Here is a 21,758-nt window from a genome sequence, read left to right as displayed (position 1 = left end):
CTCTTGTTTCCCATGCCATTACTTTCTCGTTTCATGGCTTCTAGCGCCATAGCCGCATGCGCCGACGACCTTCGCATCGCCGGCCATGGCCGCCACCTCGCCAGCCACGTTCCCCGGCCGCGCTCTAGACCTTGGCGAGTTCCCCTTCACCCTTGCAGCTCCCCGGTGCCCTCGGTTCTTCGAACCATGGCCCATGGGCCCCTAACCGCGCTCACCGGCATGATCTCACCGTCGGCCATGGCTGAACAGCTGCTGGAAACACTGTTCCGGCCGGCCACCCCTTCTTCTCTCTCCCCAGATCTATTTCTAGCCGTTCATTTCAAATCCGACGGCCACCATTGGCCGATACCCCTTCGCGGGTAGTTTTGCTAAAGAACCCCTCTGATTTCGCGTAATAGAACCCGCCAGTCCTTAGCGCATTTCCCCGAGTACGTTTTCTTGTTTTGAAAGCGTAAAGTTCACTGCTTTAGTCTAAAATACATTTTCAGTATTTACAGAAATACCATTTGTACTGTTTTGCTTATGAAATCGTCGTTTTAGCTCCGAATTAACCCGTTCCAATTGCGTTAGCTTCATAATTTCATAATCTATGCGTTAGTACCACTGCTAATCAAGTTTGTAACTTTTAAATTTCATGGTTAGATTTAATTAAATATATTGCTATAGGAAATCCCGTTTAAATCATAACTTTCGCATTTTAGCTCCGTTTTTCGTGAACTTCGCGTTGACGTGATCGTAGCGAGACGTAGGTTCTTTTCATAAACATTTTATTTTGTTTTATATACTGTTGGTGTACTGTTCTAATTATAGGAATGTTTGCTTTGCATGAATGCCTTTGGAATGTTGTATGTTGCCGTGTTGGTCACGTTCAGATGGTGAGGAGAACGTTGGAGACCAAGAATTCTTCGACGACCAGCAGGACCAGCAAGAGTTTGTGAACCAAGGCAAGTATAGCATGGGCCTACCTTGATGTCCTATTCACTTTAATCATTTACTCATGTGCATGTGTCTAATTTTGGTAACCATAAGGACATTCTAGTCATTGATGACTTGTTCCCTTGACTCCTATGGGTTAATTACATATGGGTAGATTGCTAGTGCTCTAACTGAACATGATCTATACGATGGTGAATGGTTCTATGGAACTAAAAGTATAACATGATTTATAACAACTGATCCATAGGGCGAAGGTGTAAATGACTTTTGATCATGTTGCTCCCGACCCTCCATAAGGACTTATCTATCGGCAAAAGCTGGGACTGACAGTGCAACTGGGAGAGTCATATGGCTCTGACTTTAGCTCAGTAATAGGACCTTTTCTAGCTTGTTAGAGGTTACCTTTATGGCGCAAAAGGGGCTTGCCACATTGGGTATAGGGCTGCCTCTGTTCCTATGTGTATAGCCGCGATGGATATGTGCCATAGGAAAGGGGGTTCCTACATCTGTCTACCGAGGAAACCTAGCGGCCCTAACTTGTTAGAGAAACCTATGAAATGGCTTCGTAGTGTACCCTGCCCGCTCACCTTGGTAGTGACATGGGAGTAATTAACCCGGGCATATGGGAATCATGACTCGCGGTGAATGTGCACCACCTCTGCAGAGGGTAACAAACTGTTATAACAGCCGTGCTCACGGTCACGAGCGGCCCAGAAAACTCACAGAATAATTGGATACTCATTATGGTTCATTTATGATGGTTTACGATGATAGTATGATGCAAATAATTCTGATATCTGATTATGTGGGTTTAGATGGGAGCTTAAGCATAACTTGATAATAATTGGTAATAAAATCCTGACTCACTAAAAGTGCTAACTGCAGTAAACCAGTGTCATCCTTTTTGAGCTACATAACCCCATGTTATCTTGTTAAGTACGGGAAGTGCTTACGCTTGTTTATTTCTTTATTTGGATAAAATCCTGGATGGGTAACAGATGACAACGGGTATGAGGAATTTCCTGAGGATTTTTAGGCTTGTGGTCAATCAGTTGACCTTCCCTGTGATGAAGCCCCATGAGAGAGTTATCTTTTTATATTCCGCTGTGTGATGTAAGACTAAGTTATATTATGGTTCTTGATGTAAGAGACACCGTGATGATACTTTATGTAATTTGTCAGCTTATGTGTGTGATTGATCCCTAGGCACACATGAGTTTTGTGCATTCAATTTTATCCTTAAAATTGGGCGTGACAGTGGGTGGCGGTGTAGAAGAGACAGCAGCGTGACGCTGAGAGGCCGGCACCAGTGTGCGAGAAAAGGAGCACGTGTGAGTGGCCACTGGCGGTGCGTGTGGCTTTAATTTGCATGCGGTCTTAGGTCAAACATACAACTTGAAAATGAAAGCCTACACTATGTTAGTGGGAGGTCTTTAATTTGTGAAAAGGAGGCTTTAATTTGTTACCTCCTTTATGATTCATTTCCAATCATAGCTGGTCTGCTTGCATCTGAATGGTTGCTTTTCTTGTAACCCGTTTGATTTTTGCCTTGAGAACCCTAAGTAGGTCTAACGAGGTCTAAGGGTAAATCGACATAACAAACACAACGGATAAAGCAAAATGCACGTCCAAAACGCCCATATACGAGTACAACATATAGGCACTCACTCTCCCATTCTCGACACATCGTTTGCCTCCTATGACCCAACAATTCTTAACATCTACGGATGAAATACAATGGAAAGATTACAACACTAGAGGATGGCAATGAAAAGCACTACTAACTATGGGTACATGTCCCCTAGGACAACTCATCTACTGCGTCGAACCAAATGGCTTCATTCCAGGCCTCGGTTGGTTCTTCTTCTTTCACTGGCTAAAGATCTATCTCCTCTCGTGGTGGTGGCTGAGTGAGGGGAAGCAAGGACTGTACTTCTGATACCTCCGAGGGTGGAGGTGTTGGTGGTACTGCAACACTGGTTTTCCTTCTTTCCGATGGGTGGATAGGGATTCCCTCGAAGACCAAGGGTTCCCACCTTTCTGTGTCAAGTGTCCTACGCTTGGCCCTTGTGACCAGATAAGCATCCTCTAGCTGCTAGGTGTGCCGATCTTTAGCCTGCTTTAGGGCTTCTGCCATGGTAGTTTCACAACTTTCTGTGGCTGCCACATTGGTGTGCGCGTCAGCGAGTTGCACTTCAAGCATCCTAGAGAAGATCTTGGCTTCCTTAGCTTGGCAGAGGCACTTCCTCAGCTCTGAGGCCTGCTGGTCATATTGCTCATCTAGAGCAATCAAATACGTGGCCAGATGTACCATAGTTGGGCTGTCTTCTTGCGCGTCCTGCCCTTGCAAAGCCTCCATGCGAGCCCTCCATACCCATCGATTCTTTTCCAAAGGTGGAAAGAACTTCATGGGGGTACAAGCAATTGGCTCTTCATAGATCTGGCAAAGATGCTGCAAGGCTTTGTGGGCCACAACTTGATATGTGTCGACCAAGCAAAACCCGGTTGCAGTCACATTCCAGGCTTCAGTGATATCGAGGAACTCCTCACTCTTCCCAATGTAGATGGTGACCTCACATCGCTCAGTGCCATGTTTCTCATACTCACGACCCTCATACTTGAGGCGATCCTTGACTCCGAGTTTTTGCAAGGTGGCATACAGGATTTTAGGAAACCCCTCAGTGTTCAGGCAATAGCTGCTAACCTAGGCTCCTACCATCCTTGGTGGATGATGGTTACAAGGAAGGATCGAGCGAGAAGCTTGCTCAGGAGAAAGGCTAGGTGAGCTGAGACTTACCGAGTGGTGGTACCAAGTGGCTAGGCTAGGCCTTTTGTAATGGCGGAGCGGTCATTGGTCCTGGCGCAGTCCACCATTTAGTCTAGCATGGAGAATAATAAAAGGAAAGCGGTAGGATTTTTACGCGCACGAGACGAGCAGTATCCGAGGCCATTCCCTAAGCTATAAAGAAATTCACTCAGTAAGTTTAAAAGCACTAGACATCTTCACCTACGTAGGGTGGGTCGAAAGCAGGTGGACACATTTAATGCCTCCCCTCCATGCTACCATCAGATAAAAACAAGTAGGGCAGGTGGACACATTTAATTCCTCTCCTCCTTACCATCAGATAAAAATGATTCATCGACCATGCAGGAACATTTGTACTTACACATGCATCCATGCATCTAAGACATGGCTTGGTTTGTGTGCACATTGCTCCTGAGGTGGTCGGTGGTTGGGGTTGTTCACCATTACTACGGCTACTATACTTGCATCTGCACCCATGCATGCAGAGGAGCCCGTTCCTTGTGGCTTTGTGCTTCGCGTCGCCCGTGGTTCACGCCTGTCATGACCTGCGTCTCCCCGTACTATTTTCTGGGCTCTTGTCAGAACCTTGTCTTGCAGCCGTATTAGTCATTAATGGTATCAGACATCGCTAGCCTCGAACGCGCGAAAAAAATTGGTCGATTCATTTATAGTGAACTCATGCTGGAACATTGGTGGACCGCGCCACGACCACTAACCGCTCTGCCTTTATAAGTAGGGTCTGGCTTAGTCGTTGTTACCACCACTCGGTGCACTTTAGCTTGCCTAGCTTTTCCTTTTGATCTAGCTTTTCCCTCAGTCCTTCCTTGCAACCATCGCCAGCGATGGTAGGCCTGGGTTAGTAGTTACTGCCTGAACATTGAGGGTTTTCCTAAGATCCTGTATGCCACCCAGCAAAAGCTCAGAGTCAAAGATCATCCCGACTACGAGGGCCGTGAGTATGAAAAGCATGGCACTGAGCGGTGTGAAGTTACCATCTACATTGGGAAGAGTGAATAGTTCCCTGACATCACTGAAGCCTAGAATGTGACTGCAACTGGGTTTCGCTTCGTCGACACCTACCAGGTTGTGGCCCGCAAAGCCTTGGGGTACCTTTGCCAGATCTATGAATAGGCCATTGCCCATACCCCCATGAGGTTCTTTCCACCTTTGGAAAAGAATCAACGTGCATGGAGGGCTCGCATGGAGGCTTTGCAAGGGCGAGATGCGCAAGAAGATAGTCCTACCATGGTGCACTTGACCATGTACTTGCTTGCTCTAGATGAGCAATATGACCGGCAAGCCTTGAAGCTGAGGAAGTGCCTTCGGCAAGCTGAGAAAGCTGAGATCTTCTCCAGGATGCTCCAGGTGCTACTTGCTAAAGCACATGTCAGTGCAGCAGCCACTGAGAGTCGGGTGACTGCCATGTCGGAAGCTCTAAAGGAAGCTGAAGATCGACATGCTCATCAGTTGGGAGAGGCCTACCTTGTCACTAGGGCCAAACAGAGGACGCTAGCTACTGAATGATAGGATCCCTTGATTGTGGAGGGGATCCCTGTCCACCCACCAGAAAGATGGAGAATCGGTATTGCAGTACCGCTAGCACCTCCACCCTTAGAAGTGTCAGAAGTAGAACCCTTGATTCCTCTCACTCAGCCATTGCCAAGAGAGGAGGCAGATCCATAGCCAGGATGATGTACCTGTAATTAGTAGTGTCTTTCGTCGCTGTCCACCGATATTGTAATCTTTCCGTTGTATTTTGTCCGTAGTTCTTGAGGTGGTCCGATCGTAGGAAAGGTGAACGATGTGTCCAGAATAGGAGAGTAAGTGCATGTATGTTGTACCAGCATAAGGACGTTCAGAATATGCATTTTATTTATTTCGCTGTGTTATTGCGTCCATCAACCTTAAGTCTCGTTAGACGTGCTTAGGGTTTTCGAGGGCAATGTTAAGTGGGTTACAAGAGAAATTACCATCCGGATGCGAGAAGACCAGCCGTGATTAGATAACATAGGACCATGTATCGACTAATTATGGATGTCCCAGCAGAACACTTGAATCTCTTTAAATCAGATCCGTTGTTGGATTTGAAGTCCTTGTTCCTTGTTGCGAAAGGAACCCTTATTGTTTGAATCTTCCCTTGCAATACTCCTTTGATTCTGTGGTTTATGACTCCACCGTCTTCGTTGCGTGTAAGTTGGTAGTAGTTCCCTGGTTAATAGCTTATGGTGCCGCACCGAAACCGAGGGCCCTTGTGGAACAGCTGCCACATGGTGACGGTGCTCGGCACGCGCTGGTATCGAGGTTGTTGACCAAGTACATTTACCAAGTTACACCGCCATACCACTTTTGATACAAATATTCAGGTGTTTGAGCGGGAAATCCACAACGGGTTGATGAAATAGTGTTCTCTCAAAGTAAATAAGAGAAGGTGGTTTCAGAAAAAGCATGTATGTTGTGATCTCACTTCATACAAAGGTTGGCACATATTGTGGACAAGGAAGGCAAGGAAAGAAGAACACCTGGGAAAAGTTAGCATTGGGTAGTAGGGAGTGCTTAGAAAAGCCTGAGTGGATGTCAAGTCCCAAGCACTGTGCCCAGCTCGACCATGCTACACACGTTGGGTCGCTATCACCACGTGCCCCATGGATGCCGTCGGTGTCGGGCCCTCGTGCACTGTGCGCTTGTCCTTTTCCCAGCCTCTGGTCCGCTCTTGATCCTCGCCCTCGTCCCCGTACTAGACCCCCTCCCTTCTTTCTTCTTTAGGGGACACAACCATCCGCACGCCTCCCTCATCGAGCGAATCCTCTCTCCTCTCCTTTATTCCCCCCTCCGCTCGCTTGAGCAGGGAGCGCGCCATGGCCGGTTGTATCCCCACAGCGTGAACCGACAGAGTATCCCATCTATGCCGTCTCCACTTCCGGTGCGCTGTGACCCATCTCCGTTCACCACTATAAAATGCCCTTGGTCCTTGCTCTTCTTCTTCATCCCCATCCCTCTCGAATCCGAAGCAGAGCTACGAGATCGAGTCGTCATTGTGGAACTAGGTTCGTCTAACAGAGGTGATAGTGTAATCTGAGAAGAAGGGATCTGGTTTTCGAAGAAGTTCAAGTCTACCGTTAGTTAGTTTGGTCTTAAGGTTCACGATGTTTGACTTCTCAATCTCCTGTTTCTGGATCTGTTGGTCATACGTCATGTTTTGGATAATCATTATCTTGTTGTTTCTCCATTGCCCTCGTCTAACCCGACTTTTGGAATTGGTAATCCAAATCGGGATGAAAGCGGTCGGGAACGGTCGGGAAAATACTCTAACCATTCCCGCTACTATATTTTTATGCGGGAATGGGAACGGTAACGGGAAGGCCGGTCGGGAAAGCGAAATCGGAAATACGGGATGTCGGAAACGATACATTTCGATCCGGAAAAAGTCGATAACGATCGGGAATCGGTAATCCAAATCGGGAACGTCGACGCACACAACCACTTCAACCATTCAACTTAACACCAAGGTTACAACCATGTATAATATAGGCAAATTGTACTGTTGGTAAATATATAACACTACAAATAAGCCCAACAAGGAGTTCAACGAGTTCAGCTTATCATTTAGCAAAGCGCACATGCATACTTCAGCTTATCTACGAGTTCAACGAAAAAGCAGAAGTGGCTGGTTGCATCCATCACATCCAATAGGGATTCTTGCAGCGTCAAATCATTTAGCATATGTTGTAGGCACAGGCGAACAGCAAAAAAATAAAAAAAAAAAGGAAAATGCACATGCATACGCAGGGCCTTTGCGGTGTGCGCAGCGCGCTCAACAGGCAGGCGCTCAGGTCGCTTTACCTTGGTAACGGCCCATTACGGCCCAGCGTGCACAGTAGCAACAATCACCACTACACCAGTACACCAGGCGCACACTGAAGTTTAATACCACCTCACGGAGCCAGCTGGGGAGGGGGGACTCCCGGCCTCCAGAGAGCCACAGGAGCGCTCCTTGGTCTGTGACACGAGCTGAAGTAATAATACAAAATAAATTTATATGGGAATTAAACGGGAAAAACGGGAATTTTCCCGTTAAAAACAGGATATGTGAATTCGGTCGGGAAACAAGCTCAACCGATTCCGTTCCCGGTTCCTGCCAAATTTTCCTATTTTTTGCCGGATTTATTCGGTTACCGACAAGTATCCGGTCGGGATAATACGGCATTCGACTCCGGTCGGGACGGGAAATTCCTGTCCTACCGGGCGAGCGCGGTTTTTGCTGGATTTATTCGGTTACCGACAAGTACCCTGGTCGGGATAATACGGCATTCGGCGCCGGTCGGGACGGGAAATTCCCGTCCTGTCGGGCGAGTGCGTGGGCGGGCAGGTCACCGGGCGGGTCACCGCACCGTTGCTGCACTGCAGCGATGCGAGCGCGTGGGCAGGCAGGTCGCGCCCCCGCTGCCAGGTGACCGCCAGGTGACCGGAGCGAGCATATGGAGCCGGGGGCGTGCTGAAGTCGGCATGGCCGGCGCCTTAAGTTGGAGATGGAGAAGACGGAGGGGGCTACTGCGTCGCCGCCGCCGGATATGGAGAAAACAGAGAGGGAGGAAGACGGTGGGGAAGACTGACAAGTAGGCCCATGTGTCAGTGAGTGTGAGAGAAGAATAAAGAGGCAATCTTGTCCATACGGATATATGGTACCCCTCTATACGGCTGATAGTGGGTCCAAGTCATCTCCAAACGTATATAATGGTGTATCTCAAATATCTGTAGAGTTGCAATGACAGTGGCATAGTTTCTTAAATAGTTATGGTGTGCTTCAAAAACGGCAAAGTTATAATAGCACAGATCCAATTAACCCTATAACTAGCAAATATGCCCGTGCGTTGTAACGGCATAAAAAAACTACATTAACGAAAAATAACGGCACGTGTGTTACATTTTTAAACTATATTTTATGATGGATTCATAACATACATTAACATTGGTAATAATATGATAATGTCTGTTAAGTTTATATCGAATTAAAATTAAATCTTGATAGATTTACTCCACGGGCGACTAGAGCCCATAAGCAAATCGCACGGCCACCTCCACCGCTCTGTGCGGTCGCGCACGCGCAAGCCTCGCTCTTGGCATCGCTATTCCGAGCACCGATCTCGGCTCCTCCTGCGCCTCCGCTTCGGCCTGTGCCTCTCCCGTCGCACTGCAAGGTACGTTCACCGCCGCCTGGGAATGAGGCGGAGCCGAGGGATTTTACACTAATACAGTTGTAGTGCAAGCACGATGACAACAGCCTAGCAACCCAAGCTCATGGACATTCCCCCGCCGAACGCCACCGCAACAAGAAGACAGTTCGACTTTCAGAATTTTACGCACGAACAAATGCCGCGCAACCCTTGTCTACTGCCTAATTGTGCAAAAGGATGAAAAATGAGCGAATTTGGGATGCTCACTCATGTTCACACCTCGAGAACCCCGGTTGTTGATGACGAACCCCAGTCGAACACCTGGTGGGCGTCGATGGTGACGTTGTGTAGAGGTTAAGCGTGCCGGTGTCGCGAACGAAGAGGTGCGGCGTTGCCGTGGTCGTGGATCTTGACGACCCAGACGACCCCGTCGGACTTGCGGGAGTTCTCGGTTTCCCACTTGGCCAAACCGAGAATTCGACCAGCCGTGGGGATTTACGATCCGGAGTCGACCTTCACCGAGAAGCGTATGGCGGCGACGCAGATCGTGGGCACGCGACGAAGACGACGGTGGTGGTGGTGGTGGTGGTGGACTTGTGGTGGTGGTGGTGGTGGTGACTAGCGGCGGCGCCGAGTAGGTAGCTCGTCACCCACACGCCAAAGAAAGGTGGCTCTGGTACCAACTGTCACACCCCTGGCCGCGGCGGGTCACCGGCGACGTGAGCAGAACAGCGGGATTTTGACGGAACCCTGGCGCCGGCGGGTAAGCCCCTGCCTTGGCGTCGTTGTGTATTACCGAATGTCTACATGTTTGGTAGAGCTCCGGCATAGTACCTCTTTATTTTCTTCCCTTGCCTCCTTCTTAGCCAGGGCACTCGCAGGAGCTGCTCTTCTCCTCCAGCGTGTATCCAATAGCCGTTGTTTGATTTCGGATCGGGATTTTTTGATCGGGTGGTTCTTTGATTGGGCGGTGGGTTATCTGTGACTTTTTTTTTATCGGGCGGTGGGTTATCGGGGGACGGGATTAGCGGTTAATACGGGGTATTAGCGAGGGGGGCGATTAGGGAGCGGTGACGATGGGTCTTTTTAGTTGCAGATAGATACATAGATAGATAGAGACAGATAGAGATAGAAGAGAGAAGATATACCTCAGACTAGAAGCTAGCCTCAGTCATCCCTTCGGCCCCTTTTACCGAGATCTTCAACCCAGGGCCGAACCTCTAGGCTCTAGCCAATTCGGGAGAGAGGATACGAAGGCGAAGCAGATGCAACGCCTCTCGCGGTCGACCCTAGGGTACATTGGTTCTGCTCAAACTCTCTGGTGGTTTCCAGCTCTCGCGCAACGAGATTCTGCGGCAGCATCGACCATTCTTAATCAGCATCTGGAGCACGTTTTTAGGTCTGTTGTTGTCTCCTCTCCTTTCCTACATCTGAGTCATCCTGAGTGCCATGTCATGAATTTTTCGATCTGGATCTCTCATGCTTTTGATTTAGGGTTTCCTTTGATATATTCTTTCCGTAAGATTGCTTTTTATCTGTTGATCTTTTATCTTTCATTAGAAAGGAACACGAAATAATTTTATTGCCAACAACGTCAAATCAAACCTATAAACGGAAGATGAACTTAGATCTCGATTTGATGGTTACTAATATCAATTTTATATATGTTCGAATCATAACAGAATTTTGAAAGTAATTTCAATTTTAGTTTTTTATTATAATTTACTTTATCTATTTTAGATCTGATGGGTCATATAGTGGTGGTGTTTGAGTCTGGATTCTAAGACCTTTCATTTTCTTGCGTGTTAGATTGCCCTTGTGTGGACCATGGAGCATTTTTGGAGTAAAAAGTGAGAACCTGAGTAAGCGGTGCTACACAACCTTGAAGGTCAAACCTAGCTATTACATGGAAGAATTGCAGATAGCTATCAAGGATGCTACACAGAGAAATATGGTGGGCACAGGTACTGAGGATGCTACAGAGAGCCCTCCGATCGGGGCAACCATTAAGGATGTTATAAAGGGCAGTAAAACTGCTATTGATGGTATATGGCCTGCAACAATTGATCCGAACAGTAGCCATCGTGATGGCACTATATACAAGAAAAGGCTTTACTGGAAAAGTGACTATAATATTGATATCACTGACCGTGATTGTCATGTACGGGCTCACGAACACCAGACGTCGCAGGGCCCGCGATGTGCGCGGGGCAACAGAACGCGCCGCGCGCACGGAGGACGCGCTGGGCGACGCGCGCGATCAGGCCACGCTCGGTGGCTGAGTTTGGAAGTCTTAGATAGTTATGTTTTTGTCATATCCTTAATTCAAGGAGTGTTAGGCTCCGGTTGGTTCAGGCCTTTGGCCATATAATTGTAACCGCACGTTGGTTTGGGAGTAAGACATTACAATCTAATCTCCTTCCTCTTCTCCAAAACCAAGCCGACGGCTGAGGGGTAAAACCTCGCCGGCGACGACGGACCAAGGCTACGAACTCCGTAGCCGAGGGCCAGCTACCCTAGGTCTCGACGCCCTTGACAACCTGGTATCACGTTCTAGGCGATCCTCGACATCCCGATCCACCTCACCACTAGCCGCCGCCACCCCACCACCTCCTCCAGCCGCCACGCTGCCATCATCAGCATCGTCGTCCATCGCGTCGTGTGCCGCTGACATGGGTGACGCCGCCGACCTCAAGGACACCGTCGCGTCCCTCACCAACGCCCTCAAGATGCTGCAGACCACGGTCGAGGCCAACGCCAAGGCCATCGCCTCCCTCACCTCCGACCGCACCTCGTCCTCGGGCACCAAGCCGGGCTCCGGTGAGCACCACAATGACCGGCCGCCGAAGTTCCAGAAGATGGACTTTCCGCGGTACGATGGCAAGACCAACCCGCTGATCTTCATCAACCGCTGCGAATCCTACTTCCACCAGCAGAGGATCATGGAGGAGGAGAAGGTGTGGATGGCATCCTACAACCTCGAGGACGGGGCGCAGATGTGGTACATCCAAGTCCAAACGGACGAGGGTACCCCGTCGTGGCGTCGCTTCAAGGAGCTCCTCAACCTTCGCTACGGGCCGCCCCTCCGCGCTGCCCCCCTCTTCGAGCTCGCCGATTGTCGCCGCACGGGAACGGTTGCGGAGTACCAGGACCGTTTTCAGGCGCTCCTCCCTCGCGCGGGTCCCCTCGACAAGGCGCAGCGGGTGTAGTTGTTCACGGGCGGTCTCCTGCCCCCGCTCAGCCTCGCCGTGCAAATCCAAAACCCGCAATCTCTTGCGGCCGCTATGAGCTTGGCCCGGCAGATGGAGTTGATGAAGCAGTACAACGTCGCTCAGCCCAAGGCCACCCCCCGCGGCATCCTGCCGACTCTTCCCCCGCGCCAAGTCCAGCAGCTTCCGGCGGCGCCCAAGGCTGTCACACCCACAGTCACCATCGAAGGTCGTCCGGTCAAGCGCCTCACACAGGCGGAATAGGAGGAGCGACGCCGCCTCGGCTTGTGCTATAATTGCGATGAGAAATATGGCCGCAGGCACAACCGGGTTTGCAAGCGGCTGTTCCTCCTTGACAGCGTGGAGGAAGACGACGCCGTCGATGCCGAAGGTGGGGACGACGCGCAGATCACGGGGGATGCCCTGGTCTTCTCCCTGCATGCGGTGGCTGGCGTCCGTGTCGGCAACACGATCCAAGTCCGTGTCCAGCTAGGTACCGAATCCTGCACTGCCCTCCTCGACACCGGTTCCACGCATAACTTCATCGTTGAGGCGGCTGCGCTTCGTACCGGTCTGCCTCTATAGCGTCGCCCCCGGCTCACGGCCACCGTGGCAAATGGCGAGCAGATCTCCTACCCCGGGGTGCTGCGTCAGGCGCCGATCACCATCCACGGTGACTCTTTCTGCGTCGATCTCTTCATGATGCCGCTGGCGGGCTACGACATGGTCCTGGGGACGCACTGGATGGAGACCCTGGGACCGCTTGTGTGGGACTTCACCGCCCGCACGCTGTCTTTCCAGCGCCACGGCCGCACGGTCTGCTGGTCGGGCGTGCCCACGGCCGACGTACCCGGACTTCACTCCAGCCACGGCCGGCCCCTCCCTCCTGGACGAGCTGCTGTCTTCATTCGAGGACGTCTTCGCCGACCCTATGGGACTGCCACCGCCGCGGGGCCACGAGCATGCCATCATCCTCAAGCCGGACGCGCAGCCAGTTGCGGTTCGACCCTATCGCTACCCTGCGTCCCACAAGGACGAGCTGGAGAGGCAGTGTGCCGCTATGATGGAGCAAGGCATCGTTCGCCGCAGCACGTCGGCGTTCTCGTCGCCGGTCCTCCTCGTCAAGAAGGCGGACGGGACGTGGCGCTTCTGCGTCGATTACCGCGCCCTCAACGCCCTCACAGTCAAGGACGCGTTCCCCATTCCCGTGGTGGACGAACTGCTCGACGAACTTCACGGCGCAAGGTTCTTCAGCAAGCTGGACTTGCGCTCGGGCTACCACCTAAGTCCGGATGCGTCCAGAGGACATCCACAAGACGGCGTTCCGCACCCACGACGGCCTCTACGAGTTCTTGGTGATGCCGTTTGGGTTGTGCAATGCCCCAGCGACATTCCAGGCGCTCATGAACGACGTGCTCCGCACCTTCCTACGCCGGTTTGTCCTGGTTTTCCTTGACGACATTCTCATATACAGCAGGACCTGGGCCGATCACCTACGCCACCTCCGCACCGTACTTGCCCTTCTCCGCCTCCACCGACTCTTCGTCAAGTGGGCAAAGTGCGAGTTCGGAGTCACCGCCGTGGCTTACCTTGGCCACATCATCTCCGGGGCCGGCGTGGCCATGGACCCGGCCAAGGTGCAGGCCATCCACGACTGGCCGGTGCCCTGGTCCGCGTAGGCGGTGCGTGGTTTCCTCGGACTGGCGGGTTACTACCGCAAGTTCATCGCCAACTACGGCGCCGTCGCCGCGCCCCTAACGGCCCTCCTCAAGGAGGGTTCTCGTGGACCGACGCCGCGACCTCCGCCTTCACCGACCTCAAGGCCGCGGTCACCTCCGCCCCCGTGCTGGCGATGCCCGACTTCAACAAGGTGTTCGTCGTGGAGTGCGACGCCTCGACGCATGGCTTCGGTGCGGTGCTAACCCAGGACGGCCACCCGATCGCCTACTTCAACCGCCCCGTCGCGCCTCGCCACTGCTCCCTCGCCGCTTATGAGCGCGAGTTGATCGGGCTCGTCCACGCTGTCCGTCACTGGAGGCCCTATTTGTGGGGGCACCGCTTCATCGTCAAGACCGATCACTACAGCCTCAAGTATTTGCTCGACCAGAGGCTCTCGATGATCCCCCAACATCATTGGGTGGGGAAACTTTTGGGCTTCGACTTCACCGTCGAATACAAGCCCGGCTCGGCGAACACGGTGGCGGATGCCTTGTCCCGCCGCGATACGGAAGTGGGGGCCGTCCTCGCCATCTCGGCGCCTCGCTTCGACTTCGTCGACCGCCTTCGTCAAGCTCAAGCCGCTGACCCTGCCCTTGTGGCAATTCGTGATGAAATACGCGCAGGTACACGTGGTGCTCCATGGACGGTCGTGGACGGCTTGGTCCACTTCGGGGACCGTCTCTACCTTCCCCCGGCGTCCCCGCTTATCCCGGAGCTGGTGGCGGCTATCCATGATGATGGACATGAGGGGGTGCAGCGCACTCTCCATCGACTCCGCCGAGACGTCCACTTCCCTGACATGCGTCGCCTCGTGCAAGACTTTGTGCGCGCGTGTGACACGTGCCAGCGCTACAAGTCCGAGCACTTGCACCCGGCGGGACTGCTGCTGCCCTTGCCTGTACCGCACAGTGTCTGGACCGATATCGGTCTCGACTTCGTGGAGGCCTTGCCGCGCGCCCGGGGTAAGTCAGTTATTCTGACAGTGGTGGATAGGTTCAGCAAATATTGCCACTTCATCCCCCTCGCGCACCCCTACACCGCCGAGTCCGTAGCGCAAGCATTCTTCACCGACATCGTCAGGCTGCACGGCATACCGCAGTCCATGGTGTCCGACCGCGACCCGGTGTTCACCTCGGCGTTCTGGCGCGAGCTCATGCGGCTCATGGGCGCACGGACTGCACATGACCACGGCATTCCACCCCCAGTCCGATGGGCAGTCAGAGGCGGCCAACCGCGTCCTCGTCATGTATCTCTGATGCCTCACCGGGGATCGTCCACGCCAGTGGCTACGGTGGCTCCCCTGGGCAGAGTACATCTACAACACTGCCTACCAGTCATCGCTGCGGGACACGCCGTTCCGTGTTGTCTACGGCCGTGATCCGCCGACCATCCGCTCCTATGAACCAGGCGAGACTCGGGTGGCCGCCGTCGCCAAGACCATGGAGGAGCGCGACGAGTTTCTGGCGGACATTCGCTACCGCCTCGAGCAGGCGCAGGCGGTGCAGAAGCTACACTACGACAAGGTTCACCGTCATGTCACGTACAAGTGGGCGATTGGGTGCTCCTACGGCTCCGTCAACGCGCTGCGTCGTCCCTGCCCCAGGCGGTCACAGGGAAGCTCAAGCCCAAGTACTTCGGGCCTTACCGCATCACCGAGATGATCAACGACGTCGCTGCTAGGGTGGCCCTAACGCCCCGCGCTCGCCTTCACGACGTCTTCCACATCGGCTTGCTCAAGTTGTTCACTGGAACTCCGCCAGCAGCGCCGCCACCACTACCGCCGACGCAACACGGCGCTATGCTGCCTGAACCAGAGCGCGTGGTCCGTTCCAGGCTGGCACGTGGCGTCCGTCAGCTCCTTGTTCATTGGAAGGGCATGTCCGCGGCATCAGCGACGTGGGAAGACGCCGACGTATTCGCCGCCAAGTTCCCTGCATTCCAGCTCGAGGGCGAGCTGGTCTTCGACGGGGGGAGAGATGTCATGTACGGGCGCACGTACACCAGACGTCGCAGGGCCCGCGATGTGCGCCGGGCAACAGAACACGCCGCGCGCACAGAGGACGCGCTGGGCGACGCGCGCGATCAGGCCACGCTCGGTGGCTGAGTTTGGAAGTCTTAGATAGTTCTGTTTTTGTCAGATCCTTAATTCAAGGAGTGTTAGGCTCCGGTTGGTTCAGGCCTTTGGCCATATAATTGTAACCGCACGTTGGTTTCGGAGTAAGACATTACAATCTAATCTCCTTCCTCTTCTCCAAAACCAAGCCGACGGCTGAGGGGTAAAACCTCGCCGGCGACGACGGACCAAGGCTACGAACTCCGTAGCCGAGGGCCAGCTACCCTAGGTCTCGACGCCCTTGACAGTGATGAAAGTAAGTGATTAAGATATCTTTTTCCTATATTTATTTATTTTGTTACTAGGGCATTTGCCAAGATTATGTGATCAATTAGTGTATTTTCTACAAATCTTGAGTTTAGCTTTGCATTGTTTTCATTATCTCTACTATATATATTATAAAAAAGAATATTGTTTTGTCCCTCTATGCACTGTGCTTTTGACATATGAGTCCTTCCATTCTGTGACCTCTGCCAGCAGAGGTTTCGTGTGATACAGAAGTGTGTCCTGTATGTAGTTAAGCTACAACATGCTGAAGTTGGCAAAAAGGAGAAGGGAAAGGAGAACGGCTAAATAAAAGGAAATGTGTGGAGGATGAATCAAATCAAAATTCATCTTGAGAGTTGAGTCAACCTTGGTTGGAGGCAATCTCTTGCTGCATGGAGAAGCCGGAGCCAAAAATAGTGGCTTGCCAGCTCCTGGTTTATTTTTAGAAGGCTCCTTCCTACATTGCATGGAGGAGTTCGAGCCGGAGTCTGCTAGAGCTCTACCAAATGGGGCCTGAAATAAGAAATGCTTCCCACCTTAGACATAGCCAGCCATGCTTCCCACCTTGGTCCTGTGCCAGCAGCCCTCTTTGTCACTGCTGCCATGGCTGTTGGGCTGCCACCATTGGTCTCACCTAACCCACCTGAATCTCGTCCATAGCACCTAATTTGTGGACCAAAGATATAGTTTACTTAATATTTTCATTTACCTACTGTAATAACTAGTTATTATAACATTATTTGTTATCGTTGGTGAAGCTCGGGTGGAGCCAATGAGGTTTGCAGCGACCACAAATTGCCATCCTGATCCGGACAATTGCTACTACCATGTGCCATGTCAGATGATGCAGATTTTCTCACTGAAGTTGGCTAAAGCTTCTATAAACAGTGGGTTGATACAGTTATATGGATACATAGCAGCACGAGATGATGTTGATTCAAAGCTTAATTATGTTTTCAATCGAAGCAGAGATGATCCTATCATCATGCAGCAGGTACAAATCTATACTTGTGTGCAATAGTTGTAAAGTACATGCATGAAAGAGACGAGTTTGAAACCTGCATACTTCTGATGGCATACTACAACCAGTTAATCTCATCTAAATTATAGATAATGGGTGCTGATATAGGTCCCCCCTATTTTGGTTTACTGGAGTTATTACTTAAAATATACACATAAAGGCTTAATTTATTGTTTTGTGTTAGATAGCTTATGTTACATGAGTATCTGCCTATTTATATGAAATTATGTAGAAAACCTTGCAGCCGTGGGACAAGAATCTCAATCCCTTTACGATGCTGCAAAATGGTACAAGAGCTTATTGCATATCTTGCACGAGTATTACAGGGACCATGTGTCCCAAATTCTTTTGCCAAGCCGACACGCACAACGTGGTGCAACACACCAAACTCATGCTGGGAGCAAGTGGCTAACTAGGATTAAGAGATTAAACAGAGTAGGCGGCTAGCATTAGGAAGGTAGATGGTGACTGGCAGCATGGAATGCATTGGTCAAGAACATTGTGGGAGGAGAAAGATTGGTGGCAGCCTCCCCTGCTGCTGCATGCGTAAGCATCATGTCCTCTATTTTGGCTTGATGGCCAGTAACCAGCACATGGAAACCATCATGTTCTCTATTTTCTTTCATTTCTTTCATCTTGTGCTGGATCTACATTCAATGATAGTATTTCAATAGACTAGCTGTTGTACAGCCCATTAGTAGGCTGGTCTGTGCCAACAAACTTATTTTTTTTAATTTTGAAATTAAAAATAATATACATTAGATGAATCCCTGAATCATTCTAAAGTTTGCTGATTTGAAGAGCAGCACCCTAGTCTGACAACATCCACCCTTGTGCCCGAGTAGCCACATACCAGAGACCAAATTTGTGGACAATTTTTTGTTCTCTGTGGCTTAATCCCCAATATCCATAATTTCCTCTGGTTGCTAAAATTAAAGATCTACTACCTTTACAAGATCCCTGACTTAAAGAAAACGTCCAGGATTATGGTGCTGTACGTTTACAACCCCTACAATTCACATCTTGAAAAAGGTAACAGTCTGTGTTGCCTACTGCAACTTGCTTGGGACAACTGCTTAGTTTTTCAATGGTGCCATGGTGGCTTGCGGTGCAGATTTTTAACAGGTCTATGGGAATTCCAGCATGTTATTTTATAACTTCACTGCACGAAAGAAACCCCCATACTTGCAAAATAGAAACTTCTATCCAGATGAAAAAGTACATTCACATCTTTGTTTGTCGTTTATAATGATATATACTAGCATCTAGCATCCAGATGCAAAAGAGAGATTTTTGGTAATGAGGCTTGATTCAAGTAATGGCCCTGATTGGTTTGAAGCTGGTTGCATAGGTGCTGCATAACAAATAAGGAGGCAATCATCAAAGAGAAACTAGGGAGTAGGGAGACAATCACTGAAATGGAAATCCACATGTTTTCTGCTGTCTGAGATAATCACAGAGATGTTTGTGTTCCTGCTCCAATAAAAATACATATATGTATAAAAAGCTTCTAATACTCCCAAGTATAGTAAACATGGAACAGAATAGTTACGTAGTCTTTCTAAATCAGCAAAGGCCAGATTATCAAATAGCCAATAAACATGGGATATGCGAATATGCGTTGTTCTTTACAATCATGTTACTCCTCTTTGCAAGGCTAGAGAATCTGCATAGAGAATGTGTGCCGAACTCCTGAAGCAACTTATCTCTTGTAGAGAAGCTTATCATTTGGCTAAAATATTCCTGCATGCATTGTCTTCATTACCCAAATAGGAAGGATTCCTGTGTTCACAAGGACTGGATTTTCCATACACTGATCACGCACTCTGATCAGAAATCTAGTCTCTAGTACTATCCACTAGCTTTGATGAGCACCTAAAATCCTGGATTCTGAATTGTGTTTTTCACTGATAGACTAAGTGTCCATAGCTGTCTCTGATGTTTGAAATATGCTCTAGCTGCTGTCGCCTGGGATGGCAAAGGGTAAAAATATAAGAAATACGTATGAAGGCAACTTATACTTTTTTTTTAGTTAAATGCACCAGCGGCCCCTAAACGTGTATGTTTGTGCCACTTAGGTCCATTAACTTTCAAATTGCATTTTGAGCCACTTACTTTATTTACTGGTGCAACCTAGGTCCATCCCCCCTTCAGAAGCCTTGGAAATACACACTTAGCCGGCCGTGATCCTCTCTCCCAAATCTTCTCTCCCCTCACCTGCTCCTCCAGGCTCTCCCTTACCGTCCTCCTTGACGGCGCCGGCCCCCTTCTGCCTGGTGCTCCCCACCCCTGGCTGCAGCTTCTCCTGCACTTCCTATTCCCGGTGCCCTCTCCCTTCCCGATGTCATCCTCAGCGGGGCGCGGAGTGGCAGCAGCAGCGTGGGCTGGGCGGGCACTGGCCACACACCCTGGCCGGGCTGGCAGCTGAGCCCTTGTCACCTAGACAGGCTGGCAGCAGCTGGCCGTGTGCTGTATTAAAGAAAAAGGGCTTTCCCCACATCTGTTAGATCAACCCTATGACAGGAGAAGCCCTTGATCAATATGACCCGAGCATCTTGTTGCACATTTGAATCTATCTTATCTCCTGTGTTGCCCTCTGTACTTTATAATAGCCAGTATCTTATCTGAGTTGATTTCATGGATTTAGTTATGCAAATACTTGAGAATAGGAGGGTTTTATACAGATCTAGGTCATATATGGATATGTTATGCATGTGCCTGGTACCATAGTTCTATATGGTTGTTGATATGTTCATATATGTTATGCATGTGACGGGTTGCAATAATTCTATATGGTTGTTGATATGTTTAAATTTCGTATGTGGTACACAAATATGTTGTTAATTAACTTGCATATTGTATTTTGTACTGTTACTATGTTTTGTTTGGCAAACTATTTGAGTTTTACATATGTAACTAAAATTATTTTGCTTTTTAAAGTTGAAATTCAGTGCCATTATTTTAGATATGGTGGCACCACTGATGTTGGAATCTCAGTTTTGATGTATGATTTTACAGCTTTATGACATAGATTAATGGTATTGGGTTATATGATTTTAGTCCATAGAATCTAAATGTATATGATTTTAATGGTTCTTATTCCTATGATTGCAATTTTAACCAACATACATCCAATCTGATGTAGAATTAGGGATTGTGGCAACTTTGGTTGGTACATGCTAAAAAGGAAGATATTTCATTAATTTTACAGGGTTCCCTCATCGAAATGACTGGCCCTAAGAGAGGCATCGCACTGAATTGTGATGTTCTGTTTGAGTTTGACATGAGAATCAAGAATGGGGAGCAAGAGGAAAATGATCTCCAGCTAATTGACGGAGTAACAGAATTTTATGAAATTTTCATGCCGTGTAAACCATTCACTATTCGCATTAATGGTGATGCTGGCGCAGTGGACATGTCTTTAACAAATGTTTATGGAGTTGAGGCTACAGTAGAAATCTTCATATCCGAAGTGGAAAATGATTTTGATTTATCTATCTGCTGTGTTGTTTCGGTACTGGAGGAACATAAAGAATTTCAGCTTTTTGGTGCTCCTATTGGTGAATCGTGTGGCTTAAGAAGGTTTGTGATTGCTGTCGAGATGGATACTATGATGCATTTGAAGTTCAAGGTACCCCAACACGGCTCAAATGTTGAACATTGCTGTTCCTTTGAAGCTAAGCTGCATGGATGTGCCAGCCATGACATAAAGCTTGAGGTCGCTTCTCTCTCAGTGAAGGTGACTTGGTCGGCGTTAATTGAATAAATTCCTTTCTTGTAGTATTTAGTTTTAAGCTGTTTTATGTTCTCTCGCACTGGATGGATGTGCGTGATCACATATTGCTTTTGTACTGGATTTACATATGCTTTAACCTACCTTTACTATATATGGTTATTAAAGCACCAGCTATTGATTTGGGTGACATGTTAATCCAACTTTTTCTTCAACAGCTACTGAAAACACACACCGAACATACATCCTTAGATATACCTCACCTCATATTACAGGACGAGTGCGCACACTTATTTCTTGCTTGGTCCTACGGAAATACGAGGGCGTGCACTTATTGCTTGAGTCGTACGTTGTCGAACTTATCTCAGAGAGCAGAATACTGCAATGCCGAGTCGTACGGAAATAGTCGAACCTGCTCTCTCCGTCCAAGAAGAACGTAAATCCTACTTTACGAGGAGTCAAAGGCTCTAGGGTGATGAAAATATGGGCAGAGCTGGGTATTTCTACACACCGAGATCACTTAGCTGGTGTTGCGGGTATTTCTACACACCAAGATCACTTAGCTGGTGTTGCTTCAGCCCGGGAAGCTGTCAGATACATCCTGGAATTACCAAAAATCCCTCAGCTGACGTTGGTGATTGGCATGTGGACGTGGTGGTCGGAGCGAAATAGGATCAGGGAAGAAGGCAAACGGCGACAGGACCATGTCATCGTCAAGCTGATAGAGGACTACTTGGGTGAACTTGCTCAGCTGTCTGCAAAGACTGCTAGAACAATGCCGAG

At 49.6% G+C, this 21,758-nt stretch overlaps 2 protein-coding genes across 3 annotated transcripts; both read left to right on the top strand.

The window, feature by feature from the left end:
• Positions 1 to 9,958: 9,958 nt before the first annotated feature.
• On the top strand, positions 9,959 to 21,165 carry LOC136498224 (uncharacterized). Of its 2 annotated transcripts, none has more exons than XM_066494170.1 (4): positions 9,959 to 10,312; positions 10,723 to 10,958; positions 16,980 to 17,215; positions 20,454 to 21,165. In XM_066494170.1, exons 1-4 carry the CDS (start codon positions 10,179 to 10,181, stop codon positions 21,006 to 21,008), a joined length of 1,161 nt encoding a protein of 386 aa, XP_066350267.1. In that variant the 5' UTR covers positions 9,959 to 10,178; the 3' UTR covers positions 21,009 to 21,165. The 2 variants fall into 2 exon arrangements, with proteins under 2 accessions (XP_066350267.1, XP_066350269.1); XM_066494172.1 differs by having other exon boundaries at positions 9,967 to 10,312; positions 10,723 to 10,877.
• Positions 11,586 to 12,122, top strand: LOC136498225 (uncharacterized). Its single transcript, XM_066494173.1, has one exon. It carries the CDS (start codon positions 11,586 to 11,588, stop codon positions 12,120 to 12,122), a length of 537 nt encoding a protein of 178 aa, XP_066350270.1.
• Positions 21,166 to 21,758: the final 593 nt, after the last annotated feature.

The sequence above is a fragment of the Miscanthus floridulus genome, chromosome 12, assembly GCF_019320115.1.
Source record: "Miscanthus floridulus cultivar M001 chromosome 12, ASM1932011v1, whole genome shotgun sequence".
NCBI classification, from domain to species: Eukaryota; Viridiplantae; Streptophyta; class Magnoliopsida; order Poales; family Poaceae; genus Miscanthus; species Miscanthus floridulus.
The sequence above is the reverse complement of the archived record's forward strand: the minus strand, read 5'-3'. Positions and strand labels throughout refer to the sequence as shown.